This window comes from Echiichthys vipera (assembly GCF_963691815.1).
Source record: "Echiichthys vipera genome assembly, chromosome: 14".
Taxonomy (NCBI): Eukaryota; Metazoa; Chordata; class Actinopteri; order Perciformes; family Trachinidae; genus Echiichthys; species Echiichthys vipera.
This window is the reverse complement of record NC_139839.1, coordinates 8,791,034-8,808,460: the sequence shown is the minus strand read 5'-3', so window position 1 is coordinate 8,808,460 and position 17,427 is coordinate 8,791,034. Positions and strand designations below refer to the sequence as shown.

The window sequence follows — 17,427 nt, the reverse complement described above, 5'->3', positions numbered from 1 at the left end:
CACACTCCCCCACTGACTTTCAAACAGCAAGTTGAGCTGGTATGAAGTGCTTTGGTTGTAACCAATAATCATAGTAATAATGATGGCAGGGAATAAGTAACCCATCTTCAAACAAAAACAAAAATATCTTGTGTCATATGTTTGACTTCCAGGTCGAAGTTGGTGGAGAACTACTCAAAGCCAAGTATTGCCAATTTTGGTCGGTCTCTGTTTGGAGGCTACTGCCCCACCTATGTGCCGGACTTTGTACTGCATGGGCTGCCCAGTGACGAGAAGCTACGGCAGTGCCTCATGGCTGAATTAACCCATGCTGTTCAGGTAAAGGACTGAAGTTATTGGACCTGTTCTTTTTCAATTGCCATTCAGATGTTTCAAGCATCCTTAATGTGAACTCACTTTTGCGATGTCACTGTAAAACAAGTAATTGCCTTATAAGGTGTTGTAATGTACCGGTTGTTTTTGGAGTTTAAGGCATACATTAACATGCAACGAATTCCTTTTTGCATGTGTTTCCTCGGTTTTAAATGAATAAATGTTCTTGTACTCCTGTAGCATCCAGTATTGGATGAGCCCATAGCGGAGGCTGTCTGCATTATAGCAGACACAGACAAGTGGACAGTGCAGGTGGCCAGCAGTCAGAGACGAGCCACAGATGTCAACAAGCTGGGGAAGGAAGTCCTGGTGTCCAGCCTGGTTTCCAGCTTATTGCAGTCCACACACCAGCTCTACAAACTTAACCTTTCACCCAACTTTGTATGTTACACCTCTGAGTCAAACACTCATTTTTTGTCAGTATACAGTAATAACCTCTTTGATTCTTATGCTTTATCAACCATATGTCTGTCTCTCTCCTCTCCTCCTTAGTGTATAATGCACCTTGAGGACCGCCTGCAAGAAATCTACTTCAAGAGTAGGATGCTTGCTGAGTATTTGAAGGGCCAAACAAGAGTCCATGTGAAAGAACTGGGCATGGTCTTAGGGTAAGCACTTCACCTTAATTCTCAACTCACACATGCTGTAAAGCTATACATTAAAGCTGAGTTTTTTGAAAGGCAGAGAAGAAAATCATTCAGTGTAAAGTTAAATCCCTATGTTCATTGCATCAGGGTTTATGGCCAAAGAGAAATGGTGCAGAAATGTTGATAAATTTCAGGTTTTCTTCTCCTGTCATTTTAAGTAGGGCATCTTCAAATCAAATCCTAATCTTTGCTCTGGTTTCATTGCAGAATTGAGTCCAGCGACCTTCCTCTGTTGGCCGCAGTAGCCAGCACTCACTCCCCCTATGTGGCCCAGATCCTACTATGAGACTGTAATTGCTACTATGAGGTCCCAAGCAGTGAGCTGCCTGGGGAAGCCAGTCAGACCCAGGTGGTATCACTCTGGACATGAAAACAGCCGTCCATGCTTTTTGGCTGATCCCGAAACATGGTTCCCTGACTCGCATGCTGGGCTAAGTAGGATCTTTGCTCTGAGCCTGAGCAGTGCACTTCTTTACGGACCACAGCCACAGCCTCCTCTCACTTCTACTGCTGCTGAATGTGTTGCAATGCAGACGTCGTGCCACAGGGGGGAACTAGAGACCACAGTCCCACAGATGGAGCGAGGCTCTGTGGATGACTGAAGCATCCACTGAAATGACCTTCTCTAGTTGTTTGAATGTTTCTTTTAAAGCAGAACACTTTTATTTTTGGACACGAAAGCCAAAGACTTAATACATTTTTTTTTTTCCAGTTGAGAATGAAACTTTATAGGATATGTGCATTGTAATAATAATAATAATGGAGTTTGTTTCTTCTACTGCTTTTTTTTCCCTCTGTACAATCTTAAACCCAGTCAGACAAAGTGACGGACTACAAGTTTAAAGGAAGCCCATGGACATGTTTAACATTAATTTGAGGTAAATATCACTGAGGACATTATCAATCTCATGCCAATTATGTTATTTCATGTATCTTCATGTATCTGTTTACAAGCCAAATTACCCTAAGATATCCCAATGACACATTTTTATTTTGTCACATTGCAATGCACACCTTACTTAAAAGCCCATTTCCTGGCAACATGGCGGTAATTGATGCACACCGTGATTTTTGGGTCTACAAACTGAGTTAGAAATGGCTAAAAGTGGCTTTGACATTCTTATCATAGGTACAGCACTACCTCAGATCTTCATATGGGCCGTGGATGACATACATTTACAGTTGCCCCATAGAAAACCCTGAGGTATTCTTTTTAAGCTATTTTAAAATCACAGGAATGTTGGCATCAACTGTGTGCGGACTCTATGCTGTGTTCTTTGAAAAAGGGAAGGTTGTTGAATTCCTTAGGATGATCGTTACACACATATTTTTTGCTTCAGAATGTGATTAAGGGAGAAGGGTCCCTTTCTACTGTGGAAAAGCTAAAAAATGCATCATCTACATCTATTTTACAACCAAAATGCTGAAATATTTTCACACTTTTATAGCTTCGCCACCTTTTTACGATGTTTACGGCTTCCATGTTTGCTGCAGAGTAGAGGAACACAGGAGGCCTTATAGTGCATTCAGATATGTATCAATTATCACTATTTTCAAACATGTTTCTATGACGGTTATACTCACAAAAACATGCAAAATACAAAACTATAGGAGGACACTTTTGTTCGATTTTTCCATGACATTGACATGTGATTTTGGTTGTTATGCCATATAGCCAGGGTGCGATTTGCTGAGCGTAAAAGGAAGGCTGAGTTTCTTTCACGGCTTCTGTTTTTGGATTCTCTCCTGGGCATAAAGTGTAACCTGCAGAGGGGCCATTGGGACATTATTCCGATGTTAGTATTATTTTTTTTGTCATCAGTTTACAGAATTGGAAATGAATGTATATTTTTGTTATGTCTTTGTTTGATTTCAAATAATAGGAGTTACAAATAGCCTGTATAATATAGAATATAGGTAAACAAAAGCAGGGAGGAACTACCGAGCTGCTCATCCATACACTTGTACTGTGCTTTTAGCCAGGCAAATATATGTTGATGGCAACTGAATTGCAGGCCGAGAGAAAAGGTTTAATTTTGCAAACGGCTAGATCAAAAAAATCTTCCATAAAGGTTGGAGTGCCTCAGGCTTGAGCTTGTTGATGGACTTAAGGTACATTGTGTGTTGAACTGTATGCTGAGAATGACTAAAGTAGGACTAGTTGTCAGTGTCACCCCTGAGGACAGTCTTTGTTTCTCTTTAAACTCAAATCGCACCCTGTTTTTGACCCAAGTCTTAATAGAGATGTGGCATGAATGCATCACAGGCTCATTTTGCTGGTAAAAATTGATATAGACCTGCTTGTTACTGCATTGAAGATGCTCCGCTGTATCAGCCTACATTTTGTACAACCCAGCCATTATGTTTAAAAGGTATGAATGCATATCTGCTTTCCTTTCTTTGTACATGAATAAGTTATTTAGTTGCCCGTGGTATGTGTTACGGTTCATGTAAACTGTACATACGCTCTGTTTATTTCCATGCATTTGTACAGAATGTCTTTTAAGAATTGTCTCCTCAAATTATTTTTTCCCAATTTTATGGGAACGTTGTGCAATAAAGATGGCGATGTTAAGGATTTATGTGTCTGGGAAGGTTTTTTGTCACACAATCAAAGGGGGAAAGGGGGATCCTGGAACAGTTAAAGATTGGATGTTTGAATCTAAAACACTTTCCCCGAAACTGAAAACCAGGAACTGATGTGAAGAGTAGGGGAAAAGAAAGAAGAACTCCTTTATTTGTCCCTCAATGGGGAAATTCAACACACACACACACACACACACACACAATGTTAGAGCGAGGGGGTTGCCATTGACCAGCACCCCGAGCAGTTGGGGGGTTCAGTGCCTTGCTCAGCAGTGGCCAGGAGATGATCTGGCACCTCTCCAGCCACCAGTCCACGCTTTATTAATTTAGTTCACACAAGGACTCAAACCAGCAACCCGTTGGTTCGCAGCCAAGCCACCTATCTCGCCCAAATCTTGGTGGTTCTGTTCTGACTGACTCAGGGATGGAGCAGGGGATAAGACCACATACTGCAGTTGTGTACCTGTTTAAGACATCACATTTAAGTCACAAGCTTCCTGTGAAACCTACAGGCCTGGCTCCTATTCAGTGGAGCATCTCCAAGTTTGTGTTTCTTCACATCTCAGATCAGCACCTGTGGTTTTATCTTCGTTTACCCACAAACACTGAACAAAGATATAGCTGTTACGTGTGTATTGATTTTTCACAGGCTTATTTAGCTTTCTTTTTGTTTTTAATATCATTGACAGCCTATACATGTTATAATTCCATAAGCAGCATGTAGCTTTACCATGACAATTCCTCCATTTCTGTGAAACTGCCTCATTTTTCAAACACACTGGAAAGTAGCTATAAATCAGTGCGCGCTCTACACGAATGGCCCTTGTGTTTGGATTGATGGTAGTTTGACTTCTAGCGCTCACCATCTGGATCACACATTTCTCTACCCACCTTTTGGATTTACCACCCTGAAAACTGTTCCGTGGCTCCGCTCCACCCCCACCCTCCTCACGGCACGGGAGGTAAAGCGAAACGAGCACACACGCCGCAGTTATGCAATAAAGGAAGGCGTGTCGTGGCAAGCAAATAACCTACACTTGCGGCGAACGAGTGCGTCTCCTGTCAGTGGAAATGTCGCAGGGAAGGCGCGCTGAAACCGGATACGCTTTTGCAGCTCAAGCTTTTATAATACCGTAGAAGTTTTTAGCTAAAAGTGGGCTGTCGCTTTTGAACGCCCTTTACTCGTGTGACTATTCCGCGTTTAGAGCAGTTTGTGGTGTGGTGGCGATCTCACTTTCACAAGTGTCAGAAGTCAGAGAGGGAGGACCTGTGCTGCATTCAAAGACTCCTTTTGAAACTCGTACGCTCCAAAACTACGCGGTTTTTAACTAGTAGACTAGTACATTTGATAACTCTTAAAGAAAATAGCACAATACTTGTCTTACATTTTATATATGGAATTCATAAGCAATAAAATCCACTATTGCTCTATTCAATTTCCTTTCCTAATACAGATTTCAGTGATATGGTTGGCTGGTAGCTTATGATGGCTAATATTTGTAACTTTTATTTTAAACACAAGACATACATAAATACAACACAAATTGACAAATTCAAATAGAATACACAGTAAACCTCATAAGAAAATGGGTAAATTCATTATATATATAATAAGAGTAAATAGAGGATAAAAGAAAGTAACAGATATGCAGAGGCAGTTCTAGAGTCTGTTGGGGCTCTGGGTAAGAATGCAGAGCGGGCCCCTCGGACCAGCATTCATCACCATTTTGTGTGTTTTTTCCCCTACAATTTATTGTTTCTTATTGATGCTTCTTCTGTGTGCGCTACTTTGCTGCTGTAAATAAGAAATCCCCCCTTTGTGGGACTAATAAAGGAACATCTTATTTAATATAAATAATCTGACACCAACAAAACAAATTGTGAAATGCATACATTTTTTTATTTCACAAGTGCACATTTGAGTTATTTTCAGTTAGTTACTGTCAAAATATAAATACAAACGTTAAAAACTTGCACTTCAAACATATTATTAAAAGTAACAGAACAATAAAACCAGAACAATAAAAAACGTGGAGTCACTTATTGCTTACTGTCCAGGCAAATTAATATTTGGCACATTGATGATTGATTCTGGTTTAGTAGTTTGCCGTTTAATCATTTTATCCAAATCAGTCCTCACCTCCGTTCTTTTAGGGCCAAAATTATGCCGAGCTCACTGTTTTTAATTTATAGGGAGACACATGAATTAATTGATCAGCCTGCAAATAAGGGATCATATCTCTCTGTCTGTGGCTTCTCAGCAGTGGCTGTATTTGGAAAAAGAGGTAATAACCATTGGCTTCAACGTCGTTGTTGAAAAATGATCAAAAGTACATTTTTAAATCCAGCGATCTCAGGATTTTTCTCTCTTTTAGACCCACTGTGACATGTTGATGAGTCCAATAATTTGTTTTATTTGTTTTGCTCAAAAAAGATGTGAAAAAAAGAAGTGTGTCTAGAGCCGAGTGTTGGTGAGAGTTTCTATTCTAAGAATTTCTCAGCCTATAGTTGGGGTTGTGGTAGTTTTGCATCTTGTCGGAGGACCTGTAGGTTTTGCAGCTGTTGATGTGAAACCGACTGTAGTGTACCTTTAACCGCATAACACAGCTGGAAAAAAACACATATAATCAGAGCAATGAAAGGAAAGAGTTGGGTGTGTGGGGTGTTAATACAGTGTGGAATATTATGTGAAAGATAAGAGATAAGGGCTGTAGGAGATAAGCTGGAAGCAAATTAATATTTGGCACATTGATGATGGATTATGGTTTAGTTGTTCGCCATTTAATAAATGCATCCAAATCAGTCCTGACCTCCATACTTTTGGGTCCAAAATTATGCAGAAATCATGTTATTAGTGTTTAGTGAGGGCTTTATCGGGCAGTATAAATCTGCTGCTTTTTAAAAAGTTGTTCATCAAGGAAATTCATTCGAGTAGTGACTTAAATTCCACTAAAACGAATAGGAATATATATATATACACTTAAAGAAAGTAATGTATGTTATTAATATCGAGCTATGAAACGATCATAAAATAGCCCTTATTTCCGATAGCACGTGAACGCAGCACCATCTCCGTGCAGACAGATGTCGTCAACTCTCGGATCTGCAGGAGGAGGAGGAGGAGGAGGAGGGATCTAAATCTGAACTTCTGGATCTCAATGACTCTCGCTACGGAGGTGGATATTTCCTCTACCCAACATGTACACAATTCAACACCCCGGGTGCCGTAGATGTACCTTTCTGTCACACTTTAGTGGTAGCTACTCTCTCCCGGACGCGCAGTAGTTAAAAGTGAAGTTGGAGAAGAAGGAGCTGCTTGGTGGGTTAAACTCCATCCATGCTCGGCTCGGCTCGGCTCGGCACAAGAACCAACGGGGATGTGAGTTTTGTTCGGGCTAAAAGAGCGACTGAGGAGACGTGAAAGTGAGGATACCCGAGGACCAAGTGATAAAAGTGGATTTGAGCCGAAGTTATGAAAATGACCGGTGCCATGGAAACTTCTTTCAAACTGGCTTTAAAGAAACCGCCCTCGCTGCGGACAGCAGAGGTAAACAAAACTATCGTGTTTGTGTGTGTGTGTGTGTATGTGTTTTATTAGCGTCGCCTTGCTAATGTTAGCCAAACTTAAACTGTAGGAAAACGTGACTGAAATGAGTCCACAGTATCTCACTATTAAACTACAGTGTTAGTTAGTACACACTGTACGTGACTTCATTGACAGCATGTATCTCATACAACATGTTAGATAGCTCACTAAGCTAGTTTCTGGGAAAGTCCTTGAACGCAACACTTGATTCAACTCTTAACTGTATGTCTTGCTAAAGCAGTTGTCTGTGCAAATGCAAATATAACAGGGAAATGGAAAAGTTAGAGCATACATACAGGGCAAAATGTATCAGGGGCTTCAGTGGTGCTCAAACCGGGGTGCAGGGACTCTACTGGGCCCTTCAGAGAGTCAGGGGCCCCCTTCTAAAAGGACCTTCAGGGTAGTTTTATCATCTTTAGTCATGACAGATCCACCAGTTTTTTGGTCTTTATCATGGTAAAGTAGGGGATAGCCCTGGTCCTGTACCAGGCCTACTAAACAAACACCAGAGCTTCCCATCAGAGGGCTTATGCCTATAAACCCAGGAGATAGTTTGTTTAAACTTTAGCTTGAATGAGGCCGGCTAAATTAAATCACCACTGCTTTCTCATCCCTCCTCCTCCCCTCCGCTGCCTCCTCCCTACACCAAGCTGTGGAAACACAGCTGGCTTGTCATTGCTTTAGTTATGCTCTGTGCCCAAAAATAGCTCACGCCGTACTCCCTTCCATGTTCAGCCTGCTGCTGGTAATAGTTTTGAAGTGCAAGCACTTTTCAAAGCACTGTCAGAGTACAGAAAATGTTTTTTAAAAAGCTCAGTTAGCCCTCAGCTCCGCACGACGCTTTTGAAAAGGTCCCTTTTTCATAGCTCTGATCCTCTGTTTGTTTGTGGGTGCATGGTGGGTAGAAAGCCTCATTCACACCTTCATAGAGGGCTTTTGTGTGCACTTGAACAAACCATAACAGCCATGTTAAGTCCACAAATATATGACGCAATCATAGCAGTGAAGTGGATCTGTAATCAACATGATAGGTAGCTCTTTGACAAAGTAACTATATTTAGCCCCATCCTCTCAAATGCAATGGAACAATCCTGCTTTTTTTTTTTCCTGTCAGCATTTTTTTCCAGGGATGCTGAACACTGTTTGTTCTTTTATATTTGCAACCAGCATTCATGTCTGAGATGAAGACAGGGCGACATGTTCCATGCAGCAGGAAAAAAAGTAAAGTTTGTGTTGTATTTGTCACAGATGACCCCCGGTACTAGAACAAGAACAAGGAGCCAGTGTGTTAATACGTCTTTATTTTCACTCATAGTTTAAAACCACCAAAAGTACGTTCAGTGCAGCAGTATGATAAAGCCATGTTGTAGTCTACAGCTCTCTCAGCCTGTTGATCACGATAAATACAACACACTTCAAATGTTAAGACATAAGTGGTGGTAATACAGCTCTCATACAGGCAGACAAAATCATTAACAAGTCGTTGACAAAATCCTCTAACAATAGTCTCTTATTAATCATAAAAGTCTATGTCACATGTTGTATTGGTTGCATTATATCTCCATTACAGGAACGTTTCCCGATTTAAAGGCTGCTATGACACTGCTGATGTAGTTAATGACATTTTTTTTGAACAAAGTTCAAAGTAGCTTGAAGGATTCACGTCGGTGGTACTGTTCTCTTGATGGAGCAGAAATTGTTCTCAAGGTTCTCAGACTGCTGTTGAATGTGGCGCTGGGATACTCACTATCATGTGGAGTTTTTTTTTCAGTCATGTGAGTGCTCCTGGTACACCTGCTTTTTAATAAATTCAAAAAAGTGATTAAATAAAGCAGCACACCTTGAACTTTGGGGAGAATCATTTCCCTTTTTATGGGCACTATTTATATCGGTTGCTAGTTTTTCCTCTGTAAACGGGCCGCATTTGATTCTGTCGGAGTTTATTATAAACCTTGTTGAGTTGGGCAACGGGATGGCGTGGAAAGCATCACATACGAATCAGGTGTATTGTTTTCACAGTCCTACTTCATTAAAGCCTTTATGGTTGAGACAGTCTGCTAAAATTCTTGGATGTGAAAGTTTTAGACGTGCTGCTGTAGGTTTGTCTGTCTCCTGTGCAGATGTTTGGCTCGGTGGGTAATCTCTCCAACCGCACATTTTATGCCTCGTCAACCTTTCCCAGCTTCGTGGGTTTTCCGTCCAGCTCCCTGCCCACCTTTCTCGGTGCCATCCAGACGCCCTGGTGGTAACAGACAACAAATCAAGGCGGGTGATTTATGGTGGTTTTTAGCTGCGCCCAGTACAGATCGGACATTTATGGGAATTCCAACCATCACAAAGCCACAGGCTCCCTAGGGAAGGTGCAAGTGAGGGAGAGAAAGAGAAACGCAGACTTAAGTGGTGACTTCTTGCTTTCTAAGCAAGCAGTGGAGCCGCTACGGACAGAACAGAGGAGGAGATGCAGACCAGTGTGTGGTCGATGCTGTATTCTTGGAGTGCATGCAAAGAAACATGTTTCAATCGAGGCTGTGTGTGTTTTCAGCAGAAGTTACCAAAGAGGATGGTTTGCTCAGAGCTGACGCAGCTCAACAAATTGTAAAACTGGTGTATTTTTCCCCCGTCTTCATTAACCAACTCCTGGTTCCATCTGCTCTGCACACAGTCAGCACAGAGATGTCAGGGTTGGTTGTTTTCCTCTCTTTAGGGGCCTTTGTAGAGTATGAAGAACAGCTGACACACACAAGACAACTGCACAGAAAGATGATTCATCCTCATTAATATGACACATCATTCGTTTTTATCAAACGTTTACTGAGTGCACACATATTTATTTATATGCACATTATGTTTTAGTCAAAAAGTCCATTCACACTAGAGATGCACCAATCCGATACCCCATTAACTAATTAGCTGGATCGTATATGGGATGAATGAGGCCGATCCAGCATTCATTCAGTCATTTCTTTTTTATTGATATCATACACAGCAAGTTAATTAAGCCATTGTTTGTTGGGTTTCAGGCAGCTGCTATATTTTGTATTACATTTTAAAATATCTGTTTGCCGTACACTTTACATGGAAGTGTTATTTTATTTAGAGTTTAGTTTAGTTACCTTTTTTTAACAAGGCTAAATGTTTATGTCAAGCCTGATGCCTTCACTCACATGGCAAGGTATACGGCTCATTCATTCAACAGTAGTATTGGATCGGTATCGGCTCATACGCTCAGCCCAGGTATCGTATTGGATTGGAAAAAAATGGATCGGTGCCTCTGTAATTCACTTCGGCATGAGGAATTGAAAGGCTTTGCCGGGGAGATTTGGCATATTTTATTATCTTAAGTCATTTTTCTGAGCAAGAATGGCAGTTTACTTTACAAAATTGCATAGTTACAAATACTTTTAAATGATTTGACACAGCTAAACTGTACACGGATGTGTTCCTCCTGCTCCGGGGTAGGCCCCACTGATAAGGGATTTTTGAGACCAATAGTGATTTTAGAGGGGTACTGATACAGACATGTCTGTTCAAGCCCAATATCGCCCGATAATATTGGCTGACTGATATATCGGTCTCTACTCTAGGTTAGAACATGAAAGTGAAGCCTTTTGGTTTGAGGCGTTTCACTCGGGTGTTGACTGTTTAAGGAAGAAGATATAGGTCACAGAGTGCTGTGGGAAACAACAATAAGTACCCTGTGTGTGTGTGTGTGTATATTTTCACAGGCCTCGCTTTGTGTATGTTTGTAGCTGGACATGTATGTTTATCTACAAAGTGGGCATACAGTAGCTAAGTGCTTGTTTTTGCCACAGTGCCTGTACATGGATGTTTCAAATAGAGCAGGAACTTGTCTGTGTGTGTGTTTTTAGATATTGATCTATCGTTTAGGTATACATAAAACAGATCTCCAACACTACAACTCAGCCTGCTTCCTGTCTTTTTCCTTGTTGGCATTACTTCAACCGTCTCCAATGTTGCCCGGGGCACCATTGTGTTGTTGCTACAGGATACTTCAAATACCCTCCCACTGCATTTTTGTTTCACTGATACACACAACAGAATGGCCTGCCTACTTCAGAAGTAGGTGGAAATGAAGACAAACAGTACTGCCTGACACTAGTGATTATAAAGCAGTTATTTTCAACGGTGGCATCTGATTGGTCACAGATACATTGCAGTTAATTCCTGTAAAATTCAGCTAGCTGTAGCCACTGGCTACATCAACTATGTGATAAACAAGGGTGTCATCCTCACAATAATTTAGTTCAGGCTAGTGTTCTTGAATGATTTTAGTATACTTATAAATGGGTTCATACTTGGCTGTGATTGGATGACAAACTCCTGTACAGTTAAACTGAGACAAACCTGCTGAGTGGAAGATGACTTCATGATCGATAGGGAGGAAAAAATAAACGTTTGATTTAGGGACTCATTCAAGAACATGCACACTTGTAATGCTCATTAAGTCCAAAACAACTTTTCAAAAAGGATGAAACTTGGAACAAAGTTATGTATTCTATAAGGTCTGGCAGTATGATATTCGTAAAAGGTTTATCTTTACATCCCAAAACAGTAAGTCACATTCCTCTGAGAATTACATGTTATTCTTAAGAATGCCATTTAAAGAGTCTTCATTTGACTTTCTGTTATTGTTATCACTCTGTCCAATACAGTATAATGGTCATGGATATTCACTCGGTGAATTATAACACTTAATGCTTACTTGTGCAGTGATGTGGCTGATTCAATCCCATAGAAGGCAGGAAATCTGGGTGAGGAAAGTGAGCATGACTTCAGGTGAATAAGATCTATCATTACCATTTATGAGGTGCACTTGAGCAAAGCCTATAACACAAGGCTCCAATGGAGCTGCTCAGTGTCCATCACACTGTGTTTGCGCTGGGTAGCTTCCAGGTGTGAATAAAATGACTAAACTGAAAAAGAGAGTATTGCTCTCAGTGTACTCCCCCTGATTAAATAAAGGTGGAAAAATAAAAACTTGGCGAAACGTATCTGCAAAACAATGCCTGACAGGCGTTTGGGGAACCACTGACCTAAGCAGATATTGTGTTATACATTTGGATATTGATTTTGTATTTTTCCATATTTCCCCCGATTTCAGGACCATCGTCATGATTGCAATTATAATTCCTTTCCCCAAAGTTCATAGGAACCATGTCTCGTTTATTTGTGCACATTACTTCCTTTTCTTGCAGTGTAAATGTTGCAAAATAGCCATTATCATAGTAGTCATAAGAGCCCTTCCTGGGCTAATTGCTCGAGTAACCTATTAGTTTGTTTGATGTGTAAATCCTCCATTCACATAAGTGCATTCTTGAAATATGAGCAAACATGCATCATGTTCACACACACACACAGCCGAGGTAAAAACAAGTTAGACAGACACCAGCGTCATCTTGACAGTGTCCTGAGGGCTCATCTTCCAAGTTTGGTGTAGGTTCAAGCTCACTGTTTTTAATTTGAAGGGAGACACACAAATTCATTGATCAGTCTGCAAATGAGGGATCATATCTCTCTGTCTGTGGCTTCTCAGCAGTGGCTGTATTTGGAAAAAGAGGTAATAATCAGGGGCTTCAACATCGTTATTGAAAAATGATCAAAAGTACATTTTTTAAATCCAGCGATCTCAGGATTTTTCTCTCTTTTAGACTTACTGTGACATGTTGATGAGTCCAATTATTTGTTTTATTTGGTTTGCACAAAAAATGTGAAAAAAAGAAGTGTGTCTAGAGCCGAGTGTTGGTGAGAGTTTCTTCTCTAAGAATTTCTCAGCTCATAGTTGGGGTTTGTGGTAGTTTTGCATCTTGTCGGAGGACCTGTAGGTTTTGCAGCTGTTGATGTGAAACTAACGTGGTGAGACTGTAGTGTACCTTTAACCACATTACACAGCTGAAAAAAAAAACATATAAACAGCAATGAAAGGAAAGAGTTGGGTGTGTGGGATGTTAATACAGCATAGAATATTATGTGCAAGATAAGAGATAAGGGCTGTAGGAGATAAGATGGAAGGGTCAAAGAAGATCTTTTGCCTAAAAAATGTAAGCGATAGTAGACAGAAACCAGTTTATAGACTAAGGTTGCGACATAAAAACATGCTCTCATAGTTCGGACACATCTAGCAAGGTATATGAGGCTATCACATAAGACATGGCTGTGAGGAAGAGAGATGTGGGAAAGTGAGAGATACTCAAGTAATCAAACGATGGTCTGAGGGAGAGGTGGGAGGGGGAAGGTATGGATGTTTGAATCGAGAAAGCTGGAGAGTCAGCAGAGAGAAGGAGAGAAATAGCTACACATAATCAAAAGCTGGGCTGAGAGAATGAGATGAGAGCAGCAGACCAAGTTGGATACAGAGCAAACTTCAAATGAAAGAGTGAAGGGATTGGCTGATGTCTGATAATTGATACAGACAGGGTGTTCAAACCGAAAATAGCACTGGAAAAGAAACAACAACCTCAAAATAGACAACAGGGAACGTGACTAAATGAGATATGACCCAGGAAGTCCAGTACCGTGAAGCAAGATCTTATAACTGTGGAGAGATCACAGTGACAATCATTTCATCTTTTTTTCTGACAGCTGTGAGGTAAAGAATAGCATTTTGCCATTGTTATTGTAACTACTGTGAAATGCTGTTGGTGCTAGAACCTAATGGGTCGGCCGTTGCAGTGTGTTGCCATATTACACTGCATTGAGTTACGGCAGAAGTTAAGACAAGTTGAACTTTTACGATTATTTTTTTGGCAGTTTTCAAGCCTTTTCTCAAGACTAAGGATGGACCGATATCCATTTTTTAGGGCCTATGCCGACACATATTTTTTTTATCAGCTTTAGCCGATGACCTGTACGGACTGCAGATTTTCTTGAGCCGATACTATTTTTGCTCCCTCAATTTACATCATAAAAGTTACACCACGATGATAACAAATGTCACGAGTCACAATTTAAAAAAGGGAACGTTTATTGAACTTAAAAAAAGCGTTTTCAGCAACATGGAGCTGCCTGCGGCCGCTGCCTCAAGGTGCTTCAACCTTTTTATATGGGCGAGTGCTCTAACCACTGTTCCACCAGCCGCCCACAGGGTCGACCAGCCTTTACCTCAGGCGACCTGTGTTTGTGAGGCCCTGGCGATGATGACCGGAACTTGGTCTTTTCGGGTTCTAGTTGGGGACTGCATGTGCACCTGCTTCAAAAGCTTGGCTTATTCTTGATTTCTCTATATAAAAAAAAAAAACTGTCTTCAGATTTGTGATTCATAGGATACTGAATCCTGATTGGTGCAATGAAGTATGTGTCGTCAGTTTTCTACAACTGCCCACTTCAGACCAGTGAAAAAAGCCCCAAAAAAGAAAACAGGAATCTCCCCATTGAAAAAAAACAGGCAGGAAATCTGTGTTTGTGTAGAACCCCATTACTCATAAGACACTGGAAATATGTTTACAGGGCTCTTAAGCAGTTTGAATGTCCACGTCCAATTTAAAGCAACAACCCTATTTTAACCTACAGCTGTCATATTTATCACCTTCGACTGCCGACATACAATAATGTATTTGTTGCCTGTAGCGCCGGCGTTTGTGCCAAAGAAGGGAAAGGTATCTAAAAACATCTTTAAGCTGAGGCTGTTTTTTTTCCCAGTTGAGTTTTAGTAAATCCAGTATGACGTAAATGCAACACACACACACACGCACGCACGCACGCACGCACGCACGCACGCACGCACGCACGCAAACACACACACACACACACACACACACACACACACACACACACACACACACACACACACACACACACACACACACACACACACACACACACACACACACACACACACACACACACACACACACACACACACACACACACACACACACACACACCAGAATCAATATCAACAAACCTGAACTGCAGGGTTGAGAGAGAGTCAGAAATTAAAAGGACACAGGTGTGTGCGTGTGCGTGCGTGTGTGTGTGTGTGTGTATCATTGAATAAACACAGCCTTCCCCTGACCTGGAGCAGTGAAAGCTCTCCTTGTGGAGCCAATAAAGGCCCCTCCTAACTGAGCTGTTGGGCCTGTGGACTGGAAGGCAGACAGACACTTAAAAAAACTGAAGTGACTCAAGTTTTGTGAGCAAGTTCTTGGTCATCCCTGCTCTATGGTTTGTGGTTGTTGGTTTCAAAGATCTGTGACACCAATTCCCCACTATATATATATTTATATATATATTTCAGCTGCTGGGTGAAGCCTGAGAAACAGCACCAGGGCGACACGAGTGATACTGTTTTTCAAAACACATTGTAACCCATCGACGTGACTATTTTTCACATGCGGTCTGTAAAAACACTTTTTTTGTGTGTGATTTGAAACATTGAAGGTTATCAAAGAGTGATCCACCTCTCCTGTTTAATGACCATTGCACATGCATTCAAAATAGAGCCAAGATCTTTGAAGTTGTTTTTAATACGTCAGACAGACTGTTTATGGGATACGTAAGACATCCAATTGTGCGCAGCCCACTTACTCAGTCATATTAAACTGGTAACTCTTGACATTGAAACATCGCAGGGATCTGAATGTTTCAGATGGAAGTAGTGGACTTAAATGTCAATCCATTTACTGTTTCACAAATGTATCTTAAAGGAAATACCAAAAATGTGTTGGCTCCAGCTTCCCCGGTGTGGGAAAAGTGGCATTTTAGTTTTTTTTAAACAAAATAAGCTTTTTTTAAGATTTCATCTTGGTGTCATAGAATTTAAGTTGCACACTGTCCCTATATTTTTTTTTAGCAAGTTATAGATCAAGCTATGATTTGATTCACTGTCAATAACCTAGTTTCAGCCCCCCTTTGAAACTCACAACAAACAATAGTTGTAAGAAGTAGTAGCTTGTGTTTACTGCCTTAATCATGCTGTAATCCGCACTGTTTACTTGACTTGTTTAATTATGAGCTTGTTAGTGAAACGGAGGCACTTGTAATGCCAAGTGTTTAATAGCTTGTTTTTTTAAAACCTGTTTTGAAGTCCCTCAGTCATGCAGTGGGCCACAACAACAGCCTGGCTTTGTCCCGCTGGGTATTGTTTGAATATAAACACGTCAGCTTTTCCTGTGGGTACTTCACAGCACAGCAGCCCAGTGTTTCAGGGTATGCGCATGTTTGCCTGCGTGTGCTTGTGTGTGTGTGTGTGTCTGCGTGTGTGACTACATTCCATACAGGACAGCAGGCGTGATTAGACAAATATCGTAAGCTCGGACCTGTTTCGTGTGGAGGGAATGCAGACCAAGGGTACAGGTGGACTCACCTTGTTCAGTCAACCAATGACAGGGTTATCTTCAAATCTTGAACATCAGTTGATCATTTGCTTCCCTCACAAGGCTCGCTATTGTGTCAAATAGTTTGAGTATCCCTTAATGCCAATATTACTGTTCCAATTAAACTTAGGAGTTTCAAGGTGTTTTTGAGTTTTAAAGTTGAGTGGGTTTTCTGTGAAAACAGGATCTAGAGTTTCTTTAAAACCATAGAACATTGAATATATGATATTATTGCTATTACTTCAGTTTGAAAGATATTTGCCAGTACAGTGTTTTGTGTATATTAAATATGCCCTTTATTCACTTTGACACTCTAGGAATATACTATCTGTACATCAAAGGCCTCTGCTTGGGGCAGTTATTATTCAGTGACTTTCCAACACAATGGACAGCTTCATTTTTTAATGTGAACAAAGTTTCACACAGCCGTTAATAAAGAGTGCAAAAGTCAACGGTGTAATTCCCTGCGACTGTAAAGTTATGGCATACTACTGTAGAACATTATATAAGGAGTAGGTCTGAACCCACTGATTATTTTTTCATCATCAATTAAACTAATGTTAGTGCTTATTTTATGTTTCTAAAGCCAATGCGTAAGGGTTAGATTTCAGATTTCCTTCGTAAAGATCTTAAATGCAAATATTGACATTTGTTACCCATCTATGTTCTGTATTTTTACTTGATAAAGGACTTTAAATTAGATAGGGGTGACTATTGATATTGTTGATCAGAGCTGCCCAATCTTGCTCCTGGAGGGCCACTGTCCTGCATGTTTTAAGTGTCTCTCTGCTCCAACACACACACCCTGCTTGATAACGAGCACATCATTAGACTCAGGTGTGTTAGAGCAGGGAGAAACCTAAAACATGCAGGATAGTGGCCCTCCAGGAGCAGGATTGGGCAG

At 40.9% G+C, this 17,427-nt stretch overlaps 2 protein-coding genes across 5 annotated transcripts in view; both read left to right on the top strand.

Moving 5' to 3' along the window:
- Positions 1-3,581, top strand: part of fnip1 (folliculin interacting protein 1) — a 36,594-nt gene extending 33,013 nt beyond the window's left edge. For all 3 annotated transcript variants that reach the window (XM_083926919.1, XM_083926917.1, XM_083926918.1), the window contains 4 exons: positions 153-318; positions 553-753; positions 865-980; positions 1,227-3,581. In XM_083926919.1, coding sequence (XP_083783045.1) covers positions 153-318; positions 553-753; positions 865-980; positions 1,227-1,305 — 562 coding nt within the window. In that variant the 3' untranslated portion in view covers positions 1,306-3,581. The remainder of the gene's footprint in view (positions 1-152; positions 319-552; positions 754-864; positions 981-1,226) is intronic.
- A 3,216-nt stretch (positions 3,582-6,797) lies between these two features.
- rapgef6 (Rap guanine nucleotide exchange factor (GEF) 6) overlaps positions 6,798-17,427 on the top strand; it is a gene marked incomplete at its 5' end in the record, with an annotated part of 147,517 nt that continues 136,887 nt past the window's right edge. For both annotated transcript variants that reach the window (XM_083926496.1, XM_083926495.1), the window contains one exon: positions 6,798-7,152. In XM_083926496.1, the coding sequence (XP_083782622.1) occupies positions 7,078-7,152 (75 nt within the window). The remainder of the gene's footprint in view (positions 7,153-17,427) is intronic.